Source organism: Meleagris gallopavo, chromosome Z, assembly GCF_905368555.1.
Source record: "Meleagris gallopavo chromosome Z, MGAL_WU_HG_1.1, whole genome shotgun sequence".
Taxonomy (NCBI): domain Eukaryota; kingdom Metazoa; phylum Chordata; class Aves; order Galliformes; family Phasianidae; genus Meleagris; species Meleagris gallopavo.
The window spans coordinates 11,874,594-11,895,459 of record NC_139435.1 but is presented as its reverse complement, the minus strand read 5'-3'; the positions used below and the strand labels follow the sequence as shown (position 1 = coordinate 11,895,459).

The 20,866-nt window shown below is 34.9% G+C and overlaps 1 protein-coding gene across 1 annotated transcript in view; it reads right to left on the bottom strand.

Annotated features, from left to right (window-relative positions):
- WDR70 (WD repeat domain 70) overlaps positions 1–20,866 on the bottom strand; it is a 143,318-nt gene that overhangs the window by 39,447 nt on the left and 83,005 nt on the right. Inside the window, exons 10-11 of the mRNA XM_010725350.4 lie at positions 20,110–20,284; positions 282–381 (exon numbers count right to left, since the gene is read on the bottom strand). Coding sequence (XP_010723652.1) covers positions 282–381; positions 20,110–20,284 — 275 coding nt within the window. The remainder of the gene's footprint in view (positions 1–281; positions 382–20,109; positions 20,285–20,866) is intronic.

Genomic DNA, 20,866 nt, shown 5'->3' with positions numbered 1-20,866 from the left:
AAGAGAAGCTATACAACATAAACCAAAAAAATGTTATCTTTACATATTTCCTAACTGCTCTACATTGGACTTTCAGGAAGACAGTATTTATTGTATGGCATATCAAAGAAAAATAAGCAAACTGCAGAATACTTCAGGTTTCTATCTTCAATGTCTAATTTCACTATCTTACCTCCACCATGAATAATTATATTTATAAATGATACAACTTAAATGGCTTGTTTTACTGCGTCATGTTAAGATTAAGTTCAATACATCAAAAGTTTCTTTTGACCACTTACCTCCTCGGCTGGCAAGGGCAGTACCATCATAAGAGAATGTCAAGCAGGAAGTATCAGTGCCTGTAGCATGGGCTTGCCTGCAGTGGAACTTTGTATGTACCTGTTTGTCAAACAAATAAAACATTACAGAAGTTTGCGTATTTCAAGATTAGAAAACAGTACACTTTGTGTGTTACTTCTAAAATTAAACCCCGTATTTTTAGCACTGATAGGAACTGAAGTTGTACCTTTCTATGGCCTTTAAAAAAAGTCATATACACTTTATATGGTCAGAATAGGCTTTCACAGTGTTTTAATGCAAAATTCAGTTTTTTTGTAGCATCAGAATAACTGAATAATTCCCACTAGCACTCGATAAAAGGTAGTTAGGTATAGTTAAGATAAAAACACATTTTAAGACTGTTCTTATCAGCCCCCTAAGCAGGCTCATTGCTTAAAAAAAAAAAAACATAACGAACAATGGAAAAAAACATACATACATACTTTGGAAAGAACTTAAAAGAAGGATTGGAAGAATTGACTTTAGCCAAATTCCAACCCTGCCAAAATTCATGGTTTATAGATTAGAATGAAGCTCAGATATGCTGAAGTTTGTGTTCCATTTACATGTAATAAAATTCAAGTTTTAAAATGATGTATGTTTGTTTATTTTCAAGTGTATTTCCCCAATAATCCTGGAGAAACATGAAAAATACTTTCAAAGTAACATCTTTTTCTTGTACAGCGCTGACTTTTTGTTTATTAAGTCACAACTAATTTTAATCCCTAAAAATGCTCTATTTTAAAATTGAAGAAATCTCCTGTGAAATCCCAAACTAAATTTTAATACATCTGCAAAATCCAGCTTTCTCATTTCCCAACCAAACCCAAAGGTCTTGGCTGAGATACCAAAATGCCTATCAGGCACATAATTGCTGGCTAACTCAAACATCACTTTATCTTAGTAATTTTATCTTTTATTTTCCATCACTGTTTGAAACTACACTGCACCATCTAAAAACCACCAAAATTGTCAGTGTCTGCTTAATCTTACAAAATGTCAGACAAGATGGTTCAGTGACATTTCAGACTGAAACACTCACTTAAAAAGTCATCCAAACTAGATCAAAATATAAGATCAAAAAATGTACTATAAGCATAATTACTGAAGTGCAAAAACCCTGAAAAACCCACTGTGTGTGATCCAACCCTGTAACTTGCACTTATAATTTAACTGTACTTAATTACTGTAATTTTGTATTGTATTTTGTTTTGTATTTTGTATTTGTTATGTACTGTAATTTTACAGTAGACGCAGAATGATGGACTGACAAGATGGTGCACCCAGGTAGAGAAGGCAGTGGTCTGGTCTGACTGCAGAGAAAACATGAAACTAATAGCAGGGGTAAGTTACACTGTGGCTAGCAGTCCAGTGAGATTGGACTAGTAACGAAGAAGAAAGAAGAACCCGGACAGGTTAGAACTGCACTGTTGAGAGGAATACAGAAAGAGATAACCAATGGAGAAAGGAGACAGCACAGCATCACAGAAGTCCAAAGGACCTAGCAGATGTTATGAGACACTACAAGAAAGTGGCCCACCATAAAGGAAAATGAGAATTCACTAAGCTAGCAGACATGAAGAGTATTTCAGTATATGGGGAAATTCTGAGATTGGATAAGGAGCCCAGAAAACCTCTGGGATAAAGCATACAACTTCTGAGGGTATAAATTGGAAGCACATGGGCATTTAGCAGTGAACGGGGAATAGGGCCAAAGAGGAAGGCAGAGATGAGGAGGAATCAAAATGGAAACAGAGACATGAAGAGAAAATGGAAGAAAGGGGAAAAGACAGAAAAAGAAACAAGCCAATTTGTGACAGTTAAATCTTTCTTTAACACTCAGGAAATTACATTTTTGCCATCTTTTCCTAACATAAAGCTAATTCATACAGGTTTAAACTGAAATATTCAAGAGTTGAACATTGCCTGGGTGACCATATCTCACCTTCTCACCCATCTGTAAGATGGGGAATAAATAATGTAAATAAATAAATAAATTTCTCTCACAGAAAGAAAGAAAGCAAGATACGAAGACAGGAAAACCTGGACATCCTTCATGTACCGCAATGATGAGTACAACAGCAAAGTACAGAGTAGTTTATATTTTCAGAGAGGGGTTTGAACAGTGTGCAATGTCAGACCTAGAACCACACACTGAACAGAAACAGGATAAAATACTGAGCAGCTGCCTAGTGATTACTATCCACTCTACACATTAACAGATAACTCATTACTAGAGAATAAAATGGAGACTGTGATCACACAATGTAAACTCACAGCGAGACTGATTTCAGTTTCCTTGGGATTCCCCAGTTATTTATCTTCTAATTTTTGACTGTAACTTACTAAGGCTCCTTCAATGTCCTACTTTGTATGTAAGAGACCTACGCTGGTAAAGTAATTAATGTTGTTTACCCATACAAATATCTGTTCTGAATTTGGTCCAAAACATAGAGAATCTATGTGTTATGACACTAATAATGATGGAAAGCTTATTTGGTGTGCAGATTTAGTTCAGTTTTGAGAGAAGACATATAAGGCATTAATTCCACAAATGACACTTTAACAAACAACGGAGAACTCCAAATATAAAACATACAGTTCTTTCAGTATTTACAGATGGAATGTAATAGCCTATGTTTAACCAAAGCACTTGTTTTGTAATTAGGGTCTCTTCTAGCCAATTGCACATGTACTGGAGAAAACTCTATGGACAGATTGCAATTACAAAAACTGTAAGACTTTTTTGGAGGTGTTAATAAGTACCAGGAAACATATTTTTTTGCGTGGAGTTGAGAAAAATTTACACATATGTTGTAACATAGAGGAGAAACTGTGAATTATTTATTAGAAAATAAATTTTCTGTAGCGTTTGTTAAACATTAACAAGCAATTAAAATGATGTATTTTCTGTCTAAGAAATACCATAGATGTTTGCAAAAACATGATAAATGATTAATAACCACACCTAAAATGTGACAGAAAGATTACAAAATACTATTTAGCTATTTCAAATAAATTGTAAAAAGTTTAGTTTAGGCTCCACAACATATGTCAACCTGTGACAATGTCACACTGACACATGCATGTTAAAATAACATCCTGTTTTTCATTTTGCTGCCCAATTTCACAGCAAGTTCTTGTATGAAATAAAGCAACTAACCAAAGCTTTTTCTTTGAGTCTTACTAGTATGTAAACGTATGTATTTATACAAGATAAATACATAAAGTACTCTCTCCCTCCCATCACATAATGTTTCAGGAGTATTTTATCTCCCTACTTCACTGGTCTCAGGTCAAAGGTGCTGATTTTTTTTTTTTTTTTAAAGGTAAATTTATGAATCCACTGATCAAAAAGAAACTGTTTCTTCAGGGAAATAATGGCTCACTTGAAACTTGTCACTCAACATGCAGTCTTTTCAGTGAAGTACCTACACTTCAACTAAATTAGTAACAATACAGATATCAAAGACTCAGACATTATTTGCCTCTTTATTAGACAAAAAAAAAGTGAAATCAAGAGAACAAATTTAGCTCAACTCTCTCCAGCTTTCATACTTTTGGCATTCACATGAAGCAAGTCTCATCCTAAAAAAAGATGGTGAGATTGCATCAGCAATTTTGTCTTTAAAAATGAATTCACTCAGTTAACCACTGAAAAGACCATTTTCCTAACTTTGAGCTCTGCAAGCCTGCCTTTCATATATTATTCTGCAAGGGAATATAACCCTGAATTGTAATACTAAATTAAATATTTTAAAATGATTGAAGGTTGCTCTGAAAATGACAGAAGGTTGAACACGAAGTTTTTACGTACACTGGCAAATGTTCATTACAGTTTTCAAAGAAAATAATGTGTTTGGCCTCTGGCCTTTTAACATATTTAACAGACGTCTAATCTTGCTAACAAATCATAAGCAAAAAAATTATCAGAATGTTTCTTGCTGGAAAGACATGAAAAAACAAAACTAATGTACACATTTCATAAGTTTGATTCAGGAAGGGAAAGAGAACACTGAAACACTAGGTAAAAATGTGAAGACAACAAGGGCAAAATATATCCACATTTCTCCTTTCTTTTTGTGGCAGAGATATCCACTGCTTCTGAGTACTACTGATGTGCACCACAAAATTTGACACATCAATTCTTATTTCTTTTTTTGAAGGCTAATCTATTTCAGCTACATATATATATATTCCACTCTCTATTCTTCAGCAATAAATTGTCTTCTGCAACTTGTTTGAAAGCCTCCAGCAATGCAAACAAACACCTTCTAGCTTTATATTAGCACATATATCTTTGTTAAGGAATTATGGCTGGCTGGACTGGTGTGCAACATGAAATGACAGGCAGAAGCACATGTGAGAAAGGAGGCAGCTGAATGCATTTGAAAGTAAGATTGTAAAAAAAACCTAGGATAACAGTTAAACTTGATAATTCTCAAAGATCGAATGAAAATCAGAAAACAAAAGGGAACTGAGGAGGGACTGGACAAAAGACAAGAAGACAGAAAGACAGACAGACAGAAAGAAACAAAGAAAGCAAGCAAGAAAGACTGAAACACAGACAGAAAGACAACATGACCAGTGCATCAATAATGAATATCCTTTAAACAAAAAATCTGGGAAGACTCATGATGGGCAATATGGGAAGCAAAGACACACAAAGTGTTCATCACAAATTAATAACATACAGAGATGCATGGTTAGAGCTCTGTGTCGCACAAACTGTTCCTCACCGGAAACACTAATAAGACCCTGTGAGCTCCATGAAAAGCAGAAGACAGAAATGAGTCATTTTGTTCACCTCATCCAGACCTCATCTATGAGAAATACAATAATAGGCTTAAGCAATAAATTGTTTGAACTTCCCACATTGTTTCATGGATATAATATTTCATAGTGTGCCAACACTTTCCCAAGATTGCATGCCCTCTCCCCACACTTTTCTCTTTCCTCAATGGAATGGTGGTGTTGCAGCAAAGAAATTTTTCTTCCATCTTGCTTCCTAGTGTCTTCAGGATATTTTTAAGTGCAGAGGTAGTAAATAAAGTTAGGTACTGAAGAAAGTGAGATCTGCAAAGTTGCAACATGTTTTTGGATCATCACAGTAATCTTCTTTTACTATAATGTTAATAAATTTTCTCATTATTACTGCAAAGGCAGTCAACTCTGCAACAACAATCCTGTCTAGAATAAAGAAAACACTGCCCCAAACTAATTGCACCATTAGCAACATACAATATTCTTTTTTTTCAGCACATGGAAGGTGTATTCTGAACAAGGAAGCTCATTCCCAGAGAGGCCTCTCATGCTTGCTTACAAGCTGTTCCCTCTGTTTCACACCAATGAATGCTGGACACATGAAAAAAGCTAGATATCAGGATACACCCTGATTTCTAATGTGAGTCAGGAAAGCAGGACTAGCTTGGCAAAGCAATCATAAAGGCAAATCATGCATGGCTGAAGTTTAAACAACTGATTTAAACAGACTAAGGTACTTCAGCAATATAAATTAACTTACACTAACAATAATCATTGCAAAATCTACGGTTTTTAATAAAAGCATAAAAGCATTCCTATTACCATTAGTCAGCTTTAGAGCAACAAAAGCATAAGCTATTAAGCTGGGGGAAAGAAAAGCCACCACCACAACCACCAACAAACCCGAAACCTTCTTGTTAGTATCAGCTGAGAGAAGCTGTTTGTGCTTGTGTTGAAAGTGACTGTAACAGGGATGCAGTGTCAGAGCTGTGACCACAACTGACAAGACAGACAGGTTCCCCTTACCCTGTTTGTCCATTCCTGCTAATCAATGCACAAACGCTTATTCACTTTGCTCTCAATTACTACTCAGAAAAGAAATTTCACTGTACTTTCCAGATTTATTGTATCACTTACAAATTACCAGATATTCATATGTCAGCTAAATTCAGGAATTCCCCATTTTTTTCCCTGAGTAGGTAGTTACAGGCTATAATCTGATCTTTTTCATAAGACTCTGTAAACATGATCCTAGGGCTTTCAATTTATCTGACAGCTCTTCAATACCACTTTCCATGGTGTAGAAATGGATGCTGTTTCAGTAATGACCATATTGATGCAAAACAAGATTAACTGGTGAAATCTAGTGAAATCTGAGGTTTTAGCATTTATGCAATTATACTCTTATACGATTTGATCTTCTCTGTGATCTTTGAACTCAGTGACATTTTCATGTATCACCAGAAAATCTAAAACTCTCCTTCCCTTCTCTCGATCCTAATTAACCAATTATGAATATGGTAACCTAACTTTGTTTGCAATAAGCAGAACATCTAACTGGCAATTGCATTTAGCTGTCCTGCATCAATTACATTCTCATCTGTTGCAACAAGAGGAGGGCTGATATTTGAGGGGGGATGCAAGTTTTGGGAATTTCTTTGTTTTATCTCACATGCTTAGTTAACATCTATTCCATATAGAAGATTTGTAATCAGAGTCGCAATTAGTAAACAGAAGGGAGAATTGGCTTTCCTTTCTTTTTTTAGTATTATGTAGGTTTCTTCATGTACTGTGAGGAAAAACATACGTTATCATTCTCTCACCATTAGCATCCTTAAAATTTATCACAAGGAATGAATCCTTCTGGGTTTTTTCATCCTAGCCTCCCTGTTCCATTTCAAGCACAATACTTCACACTTGTGTTTAACAGCTTCTCCATTAGCAGTGGCATCTTCAGAGCGTAGCGAGATATGTGAACTGCTGTTTGTGAAAATCGTATCTCAAAAATCTTATTTGTACAACCCACTTTTCATCAAATAGCTGAGTGGTTTTTTTTTCCACTGATCATTTACAAACTTTAAACTTTTCATATAATACAACTTTCTCCTTCATTGTCATTTCTTGTCAATCTTATCCAAATTCCTTCCTGACTCTCAACAGACTTATCTCTGACAAAGCCAATAAAGCTATCCCATCATCATTTTCATCAGCCTTTGAAGAAGTATCTATTTTATATTTCTCTTATTCATCCTTTTTTTTTTTTTTTTTTAATCTCCTGTACACCATCAACATGTTCACTCCATTCTTCACTGTTTCCTCTGGTGTTTGATTCTCTTTCTTCCACTTTCGCTGGCTATTTGCCATCATTTCGTTCCTTTGGTCTCTGAACTTCTATCTCTATATAGTGTATTTTGAGAAACACTGTTTAAAACCACGGTTACGAATATTTTCCTGTTATTAAACCATCTTCCAGCAAAAGGTCTTTATTCTGTATCTGCTGAACATTCTAGTTCATCTTGATATCACCCTATGAATGTTTAACTGGTAAATCAAATTCAGTACGTTGAAAGAAAAGCTGTTCCTGAATACTATTATCTCTCGGCTACCATATGCTTGTGGCTACCACATCTTTCCACATTCCTCTGGAAGATTTAACCTATTCTTATAATTCATCGTATGAAAAATGTTGTTACACGCATCACAATGTGTCAGCTTCTTTCTGTCACATACTTGAAAGCGTGCTACAATGAATCCAATCAATAACTTGCTGGCAGTACTATTACTTGGACTTCTTTGCCCTCTTTGCTATTTTTGAATCCATTTCCTTGATGGATTTCTTTACTTTAGGTGCACTATCAGTTCCTTTTCTCTTATTTAACAGCTGTGTTTTTCCAGTGACTTAAATATATATTTTGCCAACAAAAATAATTACATATCTTAATCTTCAAGCACATCTCATCTGTGTTTTTCTCACATAAACTTAAAACCAACAAAATCACCACTTCTCTGCTTTCCATAACATACATGGAAACTCTTATTTATAAAGAAAAGGGATGCGAGTGGCAACTGAGTTTGCATACTGCCTTTATTTTGCTTCTTGGAGTAGGCCTCATATGAACTTGACAACAAAGGGTTTGTTTTCTAACTCGTCTTTATTTGTTTAGGAACACTTGTTTTATATGCACAGACAGACAGCAGCACACAGAGCCCTGCCTCACACTACTAATCTCAATGCAACAGCCAAAGAACAACAGTGGACTGTTTAAGTATAGAAAACATTCATATATCCCTCTCAACTCCTATCCTATTTAGCACCCTGCTTCCACATACAGAATATGAAATCAACAGGGGATATACACATTTTGCCAATTGAAAAAGCAATGCATGGCAATGAGATGCTTTCTGCTGACTAAAAAAGGTGTCCCTACTTACTCAGAGTTTCTGAAAAATCACTCAGGCTCTTGAAGGTGGTTTTGAGTATAAACCAGTTCTCCCAATATGAGGGCAGGAAGGTATGTGCAGTAATTTTGATTTTCCAAGCCCTGTTGAAGCTGAGCGACTCTAAAGATCTCAGCAGCGTATTCTAGTGACCTCTTGGCCACAAAATGTTCTCCAGAATAGATCCTGAACAGACCTGAGAAGGACTACAGGGGAGGAGAACGAAACAAGCTACTGAGCTACGATATGTTGCAATTTCTAGGCTTTTACTAGGGTATCTGCTGATTAGACATTTGGCTGGCATGTCTGGATCTCCTGTTGTCCATACAAAACATTGACCGTGATTATTCAACGAACTGGATTTTTTTCAGGATATTTTGATTTTATCTTTGAATTAGCACAGTACTTTTTAGTTTGGCCATCCTATCCCAACCTTAATTCAACATATCACACCAAAAAAATAAGTATAAATTAAGTTTTAGCACTTAATACAGGTAACAGCTTTGAGCACGAAGTCAAGTCTTGCAGGTGCACAGAAAAAAATTAAATATAAAGACATTTTTTCAAAATCTTACACATCACTGAACCCAAATTAAAATTACATACATTGAATAATTTGTTGAGTACTCTCTTCAAGTTACTAGAGATCAGAATGATTATACAAATTCATAAAATTTATTAAGTTGGGTCTTTATTACAAACTTGCACGCACACCTAGACACATAAAGACATGGTGTGTACACATGTACACAGAAAGGTGTGATATCTCTCTCTATATATAGGTAGTCATATCCAACTCCAAATCTAATTCTCTATCTCATAAGAAATTTAGAATTTTACACAAGAAAGACAGCTGTTCCATGGATGTATCTGATTTCAGTCTGTGCAGTATCACTATAGCCATATATGAAAACACAGCTGGATAATGCTCAACCTATTTCACCACCTTCTCTACTGTTTAACATTAACATCTGTTGAAAACTAACTTTATGAATTAGGAAGATTGTGACAAAAATCTTTTTAATTTTTTTTTTCCTCATAAGATATTTTACATATTTATAAAGAAAGCTTTAAGATTTTAGTTGTGAGATTTATACCTACAGTTCAAAGTAACTTGTACGCTTAAGGCTGTCTTGCAAAAAGTATATTAAAATACTTCGCCTTTTGTATCGTTTGTATAATTTTGTAATTGTTGCTAAGAGATGATACAGGGATCTCCCACATCTTCTCATCTGTAATTTATGTGAACACAACATATGGATTTTCTACAAATGCTACGTAAAATCTTTAGTTACAGTTAACTAGACTTACAATAAGCGTTAATGAACTGAGAGTGGGCTGTAGTTTATTATGGCCAGTTCTTTAAGCATGTTTAAAAGTGTAACCTCGCAACAGTGCACCTTTTAAGAGACACAGACACAAAACAATCTTCATGTGGAAATAATTTGTTCTTACTCAGACTTTGTCTAGTTCAAGTGATAAATTACACTGGTATTACTGATATTACACTGTTACGGTTTAACGGAGTAGCAGCTCAGTATCACACAGCCATTTGCTAGTTCCTTCACAGATGATTGTTAAGTGTGAGAACATGCTGATTGAGATAATGACAATTTAATAATAAGAAGAAATATAAAAAAGTGATGCTTATCACCAGCTGACTGACACCCAGCCAGTGCCTAAGCAGCAGCAGCACCCTTGTCCAACTCACTCAGCTTTACTGCTGAGCATGATGTCGTGTGGTATGAGATGTCCCCTTGTAATTTTGGGTCAGCTGTCCTGATTCTGTCCAATCCAAGCCTCTTACTGGCAGTGTGAGAAGCTGAAGCAACCTTGGTAATTAATGCTGTCATTGCTTAGCAACTACTAAAACATCGGTATGTGATCAACTTAAATGCACCATACTAGCAAGTAGGAAAGAAATTAACTGTTTTCAAACAGACAAAAGCAATGTTTCATTACGATTTATCTTTTCAAATTTCTCAGTTCCTAACATATTAGTGGAGAATATTTTGAATTGAAACTATAACTTCTTAATGATATGTACCTGAGCATATTTCAAAATAATTCATGTCTATGTTCTAGGTAACTCAAGAAAAAAAAAAAAAAAAAACAAATGACTTCTACCTGTTCTTTTGGATAAATAAAGTTTTTCTAAACTGAAGGTATGAAAATATTACACACAAACACCAGACTACATTAAACTATGAGTTTCTTAGTCCAGAATTGAATGTTCGTTAGTGATCAACTACATAGACAAACATTGCAATTCCACAACTGTTTGATTATCTTTTTTAATATAGCAAAGAAGAAAACTTTGCAAAAGTTCTAAATTGATGAGATGAAGTCTGCAATAAATACATTCAAGTATGAAATTGGAAGAAAGTGAAGAGCTCGTAAATTAATCCAAGAGATAAAGTAAGTATATGCAGACAGATAACATGTAACCTTCACACCACAGATTCTGATCTCTTTCACAGATAGGAGACGTTTCCTACTTTTTTGTTCTTAAATAAATCGATTCCATCAAGTTGAAATAGTTTTACTTTCGTAAGTGTTTTTAAGAATGGGAATTTTAAGCTCTAATAAAACAAACTTAATGACTCTGAGTTGCACAGAAATATACTTTTTATTGCTTTTGTGAAATTCATATTATAAACCTGCTTTTCACAACCCTCAAGAAATAGTGACATACTATATATAAACCACAATGAGAAACATTTGGACACTAAACTAGCTTCCTATTAAACACAGCCACAAAAGAATGTCCTTAATTTAGTAACCCTATCAGGTTCTAGATCAATTACATGTTCAGCTTGCTTGAGAAATGCATGTCCTACTGTACCAAAAAGACACTTCCTTGGTAAGCCTGACAACTCCAGAACTCACTTCTGATCAGAATAACACACAGCATTCTGTACTTTTAGTTTTTTGCCTTTACATGTATGAAGCATCCTTTTATCATTAAGTTACAGAAAAGAAATGCAGATAGGACAGTATTCTATAAAATAACAGAAACTAGTTTATGCAGGCTCTTCTGTTTGTGTTTGGAGATTATTAATTTTTGGTTAATATCAATAACACTACAATAACACCACAATTAATAAACCCAATCATGTACCCATAATGCCTACTCTTGTTCTAAATTCATCCTTTTTTTTTTTAATTAATGTAATCCATACAGTAATTCCTCTAACCAGTAAAAAGAAAGATACCACAGAATCACAGAATGGCCAGGGTTGGAAGGGACCTCAAGGATCATGAATCTCCAACCCCCTGCCACAGGCAGGGCCATCAACCTCCACATTCAATACTCAACCAGGCTGCCCAGGGCCCCATCCAGTCTGGCCTTGAACACCTCCAGGGACGGGGCGTCCACAGCCTCTCTGGGCAGCCTGTACCAGCACTCACCACTCTCTCTGTAAAGAACTTCCCCCTGACATCCAACCTCAATCTTCCCTCCATCAGCTTAAAACCATTTCCCCTTGTCCTGCTGTTATCTACCTTTTCAAAGAGTTGACTCCCCTCCTGTTTGTAGGCTCCCTAATTTAAGTATTGAAAGGCTGCAATGAGGTCACCCCAGATCTTGAAGACAGGTAGGAATTACTCTGCTGCTTCTAATTTATAATGCTAATGGGCCTATCCTGCAGCCCAGCATCTTTTTATTTATTATATTCTGAGACCTTTATCTCTCCCTCTTTATTACCTTATATGTTCTTCCAAAAAGATATTTTATAAGCACTCAAACAGAGCTTTTCAGTCCATGAAAATGGTGGGCGACTTCAGACATGTCTGTGAAGATTTTGAGTACAGTAGGATGGATTCATATCTTCATTATAAAATGGAAGAACTTGAAAGTCACTGCATTAATGTCCTTCCTATATGCAGAAGCAGGTTAAAGTTGGTGATAGTCAAAGAGAAATGGGGAACAATTGTTGAAGGATTCTTTGTTAGTGGAAAGCTGTCTTTAGCTTTAGCATCCAAACATTTGAATGTTTGAAATAATTTGAAATGCAGTCATTATTGTTTCTTAAGAAAAAAAAGCAATAAGAAGCCAGTAAGGCTTACTACGTAATATTATGTATGTCTTAAACTCCTTCGTGCTTAAAAGATATTGCACTGCACAAGCAGTTCTTCATCAGGAATATGTAGCTCTTTTTAACAAGATTAAAGAAAATAGATCTTCTAAATGAACTAATTGCCTGCATTTGCAGATGGGACTTATTTCCCTCCCTCAACTTAAAACCATTTCCCTGTGTCCTGCTGTTATCTACCCTTTCAAAGAGTTGATTCCCTTCCTGTTCATAGGCTCCCTAATTTATTGTTTCAGGAAGGCTAACAGGTAGCTTAATGACAACCTTATTAAGGTTAAAATGATCAAGAAAGAAAATACTTCCATAGCATCTTGTTTGGACCACCTATGCTTCAGTGACATGGCTATCTTGTCCCTATAGGTATATATAAGATAGACATAATCCTTTTCTTCTCTAACAACACACGAATCTGAAGTAGAATCCTTCATGTTTTTTTCATTAGGATTTGTCAGACTTTATGATTTAGAATTGTCCTTCATCAATTGAGCAAACATTTAGATAGTTCTTAACTATAAACTGTTTACTGCATAAGAAAGAAATGCACTTAGAAATACAACAGGACACATTTTATCTTAGCATATGACTGTCAGATTCTTTACTGCAACTAGTTTCAGGGTAAAGATAGTGATGTACTGACTAAACCAGGTGTATACAAAAAGGAATAATATATGAATCTGTTAATATTTGCTGCTGGCAAGCTTGTGCATGATTTCCAGTTTCTGGAGCAGAGGTCTGGCACATATACATATGGAATGAAAGGGTGGGATATTATGGATATGGAAAACTTAAGGTAAGTTTGAAAGGGAAATATAGTATATTTGGATATCTTTCATCTCATATTTACACAAGAAATTTCCAGATGTAGCCAGACTACCCTCTTCAAAGCATGAAACCCGTTAAACAGCTGAGGGAAACTGGAAGATTTGCCTGATGTTTTGCTGCAATACTAATTTTTAACAAATCTAAGAATTGTCTCTTTGTTTTTATTAAATATTCCATTTCACTGAGATATTTCTAATGTTGTGGAAGACCTGCTATAAACGTAAAAATTATAGGTCAGCAAAACCAAAACAAAACATCTAAGTAGAAAAGTGAATAGTCTATGGTGAATAAATTCTAGCTGGTGTGAAAAGAGCATAATCCTGGAATGATGTAAACCATCAGATGCCAAAGACGCATTACAATCTCTGGCTAAGAGAAACTGTAACTGAATAAGTATAAGCACAGTAATAAAGCTTTTTACTAGATGTATACCAGACGTGCATTTCAAGAGTTTAGTATTGAGAGCTATGCCTCTGTCACTGTAAGAGAAAAGCACTCTGCAACTGTGCAATGATGCAAAGCAAGGGCATAAATCCCCTCAAAGGATTTTCCAATTAACGGAGAAAATATTTACAGCAAGTCTCAGACCTTACTACTAGCCTTCATTACTCTGTCTGGAAACATGAGCTGTAAAATTCATCAAGAAAAGCAAAATAAAGCTTAGAAAAAAAAAAAAATCCAAATTCCCAATCCAAAACAAAAGGATCGCCATAAGTACCCAAAAAGTATCTCACATGATCTGTTACCTACATCTGCACTTTTAGTTGAACAGCATTTCTTCAAAAGGCTCCATTATTTTAAAAACCCTAACTTAAAAGTTCTCTGCAGTTACTGCCTGCTACAAAACTAAGCGTTACTAAAACCATTTCAAAGCAAGCAATTGCTAAATATAGAAATGTATTTATCTTCCATTTATAAATCATGCAATTATTTCGAAAATGCTTTTAACATGACTATTGGTAATTAAAAAAGGTGCAGAGCTTACATCTGCTTAACTTCAGACACACTGCAACACTCCACTTTTTCTCCCTTTATTTTTTGTTGATCAGGTGGTTCTACTGTGTGTGGAAAGCTGGTTATTAAGAATAGCACTTGATCACACGACTTTGGCGGATAATTATTTGGGCAGCCTATTAGTACAGTGTTGAATTTCATTTATTACTGTGCATTTTAAGTTCTATAGAATCACTTTGAGCATTAAATAACTAGCTTAAAAGTGAACAAAAATAAATAAATTATTTTAGAAATTCCAAATCAAACTAAGGTTTTAAAACCAGGAAAAGGAAAACAGAGGCAAAGGAATAGTTCACTAGTTGCAGACCCCTGCTTGAAGCAGGAAATAGCTTAACTAGAATGGAGAAAAGCACAGTGCTAAGGCTTTTATGAAATAAGAAAGTTACAAAATTGAAAGATAAAAAGGAAGAAATTAAACACTAGCTGCAGTAAAAATTGAAAATTATAGAACACTGTAACCTTCACGTTCAGACTTGCCTTTAAAAAGACAAACCTATTACTGATTTCTCAGAGTTGTCTTCTGAATACTTAAAAGTACAACCACTAAATGTCTCAGAGCTAATGCAAATTACTCAATGTTTCTAAAAAGTTCATACGGATAAAAAAAGCAAGAACAACAAAAACAGAGAAGATTGTACAGGTTGTATGTTAGGTTACTGAAGACTTCATTCCTGATAGACTGCCGCCCTGATATCCTTACCAATATTTTTGTATCATGGCTACAACAATATTGCCATAAAATACATGAAGCATGAAACTAAAAAACAGAATTCGAGCTTTCAAGTTCTGAGATGATATTTATGCAATCCAGAGCATAATGAAATCAGGACAAGCAGGAGGGAAAAATGACATTATAGGTAGCTTCATCAGGTGATTTGAAAGACTAGAACTAAAAAAGAACTTCAGTCTTCCACTACCCAGTAAATCCTATTTGGGTCAGTGGAAAGCATCTCAAACCTTTTGCATTCAGCGAAGAAAATGAGGACAGCTTTTTCATTGATGACTTTAATGAAATTTCAATTCATTTTAAATCACAATACATTTTTAACCTGTCCATCAGATATACTAACAGTATTTTAAAAATGTCTTCAATCTCTAAATGCCCATATGAATGAGATATTCCATACTTCTACATAGGAAGAATGGGGCACTGAAGTTTCTTGACTGCAAGACACTCTTTGTACTTGATACCAAAGACTCACAGACTCACTCCATGGACCTGCTTTTTCAGCAATATATATTTCTACTGGTCTTGCAGAAAACTCTGAATAGGAAAGTATAAGCAAGATGAATCTGAACCTATCTGAACTGCAGGTAAATCAAGTGATTTTACTGCACTGCACTGTAAATCAACTATTTTCAGGTTCTATCTTATTTTTACCACTAATGTTCTCCAGTCCTCCCTATTTGCCAGACACTTCTCAATGTCTCAGAACATTTAAATTAAGAGTGTTCTACTGTGTTATGATATGATTGACTATTTCACACTATTGTTTCCACTACTCATTGGAAGTTTGGAGGAAGTTATTTTTTATGTCCTTTGAAGCTGTTATTTTAAGCCAAGTTGACAGTGTTCATAATATTTCAAACAAGTTGACAGATAGTTCTGCTAATGTGCACTGTAAACGCACATGGACGTGAACCTTAAAGAAAAACCATGCACTGGCTAAATAACATCATGAGAAAATAATACAGATTTATGATAAAATGAAAAAACCCTCAGAGGCAGGTGATTATAATGGATCATGATCACGCTGAGGAAGTTTGGAGAAAGGCAAGGCAGAGCTGGAATACATTTGGCTAAATTCAGCATTAGCAAGTTAACAATGTCAGTGCATTGAAGACACACACACTAAAAAATACTGTTCCTCAAGAATCATTTTTACTCTCACTACATACAGCTGGGAGATTTGGAATTGCACCAGGAAAATGGTGGAAGCGGAAAACTGAATGAAATGCTCATGGTGTGTGCTATTAGTCAGAACTATGAAAGAAAACTGATGCTACACTAAAGTCCTGCTCCAAACACTGCAACAAAATTTAACAATTGGCAAATATCTATAGGGTTGTAGCTGGCTCAGAAAAAAAGAAAACAAAGTAATGACTGAAAACAAACATAAGTTCTCGTGTCCTTATTGAAATTAACTAAAAAAAAATTGAAATGATTATTTAACCACATTATTCCAGATTGAATTCTGCACAGAGAAGTAAATATAAACGATGTCACATTGGTGATGGGAAAGACACTTATAAAATTTATTTTAACTGCAGTGCTCCACGGTTTACGAACAGTAACTACAATCCAAATCCAGCTCAATACTCTAAGTCAGTTTGCATCATGCAAACACTTCTCCTGCCAATGTTTCAGCTGATTAAGTATTCCTAAGATGCTACCACATATCAGCAGGATTCCTGTAAAGTTATCAAGCCAGGTCTGGAGGAGATAATAAACTGACAACCAGAAGCCAGAAACTATGGGTAAAGTGGCAAAAAAAAAAATTTCTGAGAGTTTTGTCATGCAGCTTCTATCAGCTTATATACATGCATGGGCTTTGTAAACCACTAGAACAGCTTGCTACCAGCAGAGATAGCCATTTTTGCTGTCAGTACTGTTGTTTTCATTATCCTTCTCCCGTGGGAAAGCATACGCTTTATGTTTTCACTGTGGCAGAAAGGAACTTCCTTCTGTGCGAATTTGTCTCTGTGCTGTACGAGTTCTTACCCTTTTCAACATATTAAGGAATATAGCTGGAGTAGTCAACTAACAACAGAATTAAGTTTGTGTAGAAACTTCCTCTACAGACACCAACATAACAGACAGTACGGGTTGCACTTATGGTGTTACAACATCTGGTAAGAACACCTTCTGGATTTAGTTTCTGCTGTTACCATCACATGAAGGAACAGCGGTATGGGTTTTCAACAGCAGTACTGAAATGTTCTTTGTATTTGTGCCTAAAGGTGAAAACAAATTCAAAGAGTCAAAACAGGTCTTCGTTGTATCAGCTCTGGTATGACAGTACAGTGAACAAAGCTAAATAAAACTTGAAACATGCCCCTGAAATCTACCCTTCTTTTTGATGCAAATGTGCCAGATTTGTAAGCTAAAATAATAACACCAGCTCATTTCTAACTGAACAAGGATAAGAAATTATAGCAAATATTGAAACTGCTTTGAAACACTAATGATTTTTGATAGAGACTCCATTGAGTCTTCTGAAGTTAAACACAAATAAAGTTTAAATTTTGACTTGAAACAGGGCTGGTAACGTAGCATGGCAAAACCTTACAGAGTTCTACTCTGCTTTCAACAGAATCAAATGATAATTAAAACTTTCTTTAAAAAAAATCTAGTTAGCATATATGCTATGTATTTTCTCAAGCAGTTTAATCCTAATTCTCAATAAGTCACAGCTTCACCTATTTTCCTGCATCTTCTATAGGGCTTGTACCCCCAAAAGTGCACCACTTTCTCATAAGTGAACATTTTCATGTGCACCTTTGTGAGCATCTCAGCATCCTATCAGGCTAATAAGTGCTCTCATTATTCCTCTGCAGGGGTTCTTTGTAAATCCCAGTTTGAACACATACTCCTCTTTCTTTTTTTTCACCTCTTATTTCCCTTCTCTTTCCCTACCAGTAATGTAAAATGAAGACCTGTCTATTTAAATCATTTTTTCAATAAGGTATGTTCCAAAAATGTCCAATGTTAACTATACACAGAGATTCCCAGTGGATATCAACTGCTTTAGATAAGAATTCTGCTTAAAAAAAGAACACTTTACACGGCTCCTTTGCATGAAAGTCTAGCACATTTCTTAGTGACACCAAGAAAAGTGAAGGCAAAAAATCTTTTAAGCTTTAAAAACACAAATTCAAGAACACTATCAACTTCGTTTCCACTAGGAAATCGCCTTAGTCTTGCACTGGCACAGAGAGGTCACCCGTTGGAAATTGCACAAGATGCACAGGATATGTCTTTAAATTATTCATAATCACCTTAAACTGCACTCAATCAGGATTGCAATATGTCACATTATAGACACACTAAAGTTCAAAAGGAAAAGCACATGAAAAAGCAGACTACCAAGACCACTATTGTTAAAACTACACCAGAAAGCTTAATATTTCAATACTGTATATGTTAAAATAAACAACATACACAGGTGATGAAAGCCAGTCTCTGAAAAATTTATTATTCTGCTAGAACAAGTTTACACTTAGGATGAATTCTCAAGCTTCATGCCATTAGGAAGTTTTACTGGGTTTATAGTGGAAATAAAAACAGAAATAAAAATAGATGACAATCCAAAAATACAGACTGTACTTTGAATATGATCAACAGACTTTCTTTTCCTTACATCTATACATTTCCCTTCGCCACCAACAATCAAATTTCATTCAACCTTTTTTGAAAGCTTCCCTAAATAGTCTGGTTGGTGTTTTAAAATTAAATGTTTTGAAAGGTGAATTTGAACAGATTAATGTAACTTGTATTACTCCAATATTATTTCTCTAAAACCATTCTTTTGCAACTGTACAATTTTCAAAGATTTATGATGCCAGTTTGATTCTAAGGGTTTTTTTCCTTTCCTTATTCCTGTCACAGAATTTCTCCACATTCTTACTTGGCCTTTCAAATAACTTTACCATAATTTCATTTTCTCCTCCTATGCATGCCATAAGTATGCATTTTCCCACTGAAATCAAAGGGAGTGGACATGAGTTCCTTAGGTAAGATGGACATACAGGTGGTATTTACTGAAGAATTTAAAAAGTAATAAAGTTCAGATTGGTGAATTTGTGCTCCACATTCTAAAATTAAATGTTTGGGAGTAGACTGGTTTGTAACTGCACAAAGCAACAAAGAGCAGTGATTGTTCTCAAGTTCCAAACTGTTTTAAACCAGCAGTAAGAGTTATGTATGCAAAGAATGCATACACCTATAAAAAGAAGAAATTACGAATGGAGTATATTTCATAATTTTTCACAGCTACAGAATTGGAAATAGTTCCAATTTTGACACCTTATGATCACACTTCAATTTCATAAATTGCTCAAATTTCCCTTTGTAATGAATTCACACTTTGGACAACATATAACATAGGGTATTTAATACACAGTGCTATCCTTGTCTTCATGCACTTGGATGATAGTCTCCTCTGCCTATCATCTGAATGAATAACTGATTTCAGTATGAAGATTTATGAATTACTGCCTAGTGTATCCCAACATCTCACATAAAATATAGAAGCATATATATACATATTAATTACATAAAAATAATAGTTTTTCTTTTTTCTGAAGGCATTGTATCGTAACTGAATAATATTTTAAATGTGCAAATCACAGAATCACAGAATGTTAGGGTTTGGAAGTGACCTCGAAAGATCATCTAGTGCAGGAATACCTAGGTCAGGTCACACAGGAACGCGTGATCAATGTTTATCATTTTTCTAAAACAGACAGCCAAGAGTTTCCTCATTGTTGAATATCAGCACACTGAAAAGTGTGTTGTAAAGAGCTGGGAAATATTACCATTGAATTATTTAGTTTTCAGGAGGAAGAAAAAATACCAATATTATTTTCATCAGCTGCAATATTAAGTACTACACACATTAGAGTTTAGTATTATTATTGTATATACATGACTTACACTCATATTCCTATCCCAGATCTGGATGGAGCCATCTTGACAGCCAGCTGCAATAAGTTTACCATCTCTGCTGTATGTGCAAGTTGTAGGAATGACACGTTTGCCTTGAGCTGATCGTGGTTTAAATACACTTTTGTGCTTCTTCTCATTGTTAATATCCCATGTTCTCACAGTTCTGCAAAGAAATTAAAATAAGAATTTGTTTTAGATGAAGAAACTGGATATGACGTGATAATTTTTATTACCTAACCATTTTATTCAGTACAAATACCATATAATATTATTGAAATGAAAGTCATAATGGCAAAGTAGCATTTAAAGTATGGCTTGGCAGTCATGAAACTACAAGGTAAGACACCTTTCCAAATAAAATACATCATATTCACTTATACACATGAGGGTCAAAAAAAAAAATCTTCTTTCCCAAACTCTGAAACCAATTACTACTCTCAGTTGCATACTTTGATGAATGATGATGCCATTTTTTGTTTTCTAGAAGCTTTTTTTTTTTTCTTTTTTAGTTCAAATATGTATGGCCCTGAAAATCTTTGTCTCAGCCACCTTATGCAAGATCATTTGTAAACTGCTGAGATTCAAGTGCTCATTTTATCACTGAAATAATTAATGTGGTAAAACACCATCTACCCTTCTAACTATGGCATTCCTCTTCCATCAATCAAATAAATAAAACTATGTCTTTTAAATGTCAGTTCTTCTAATTCATAAACAGAGAAAATATGGCAGAAAGAGTTGTAGA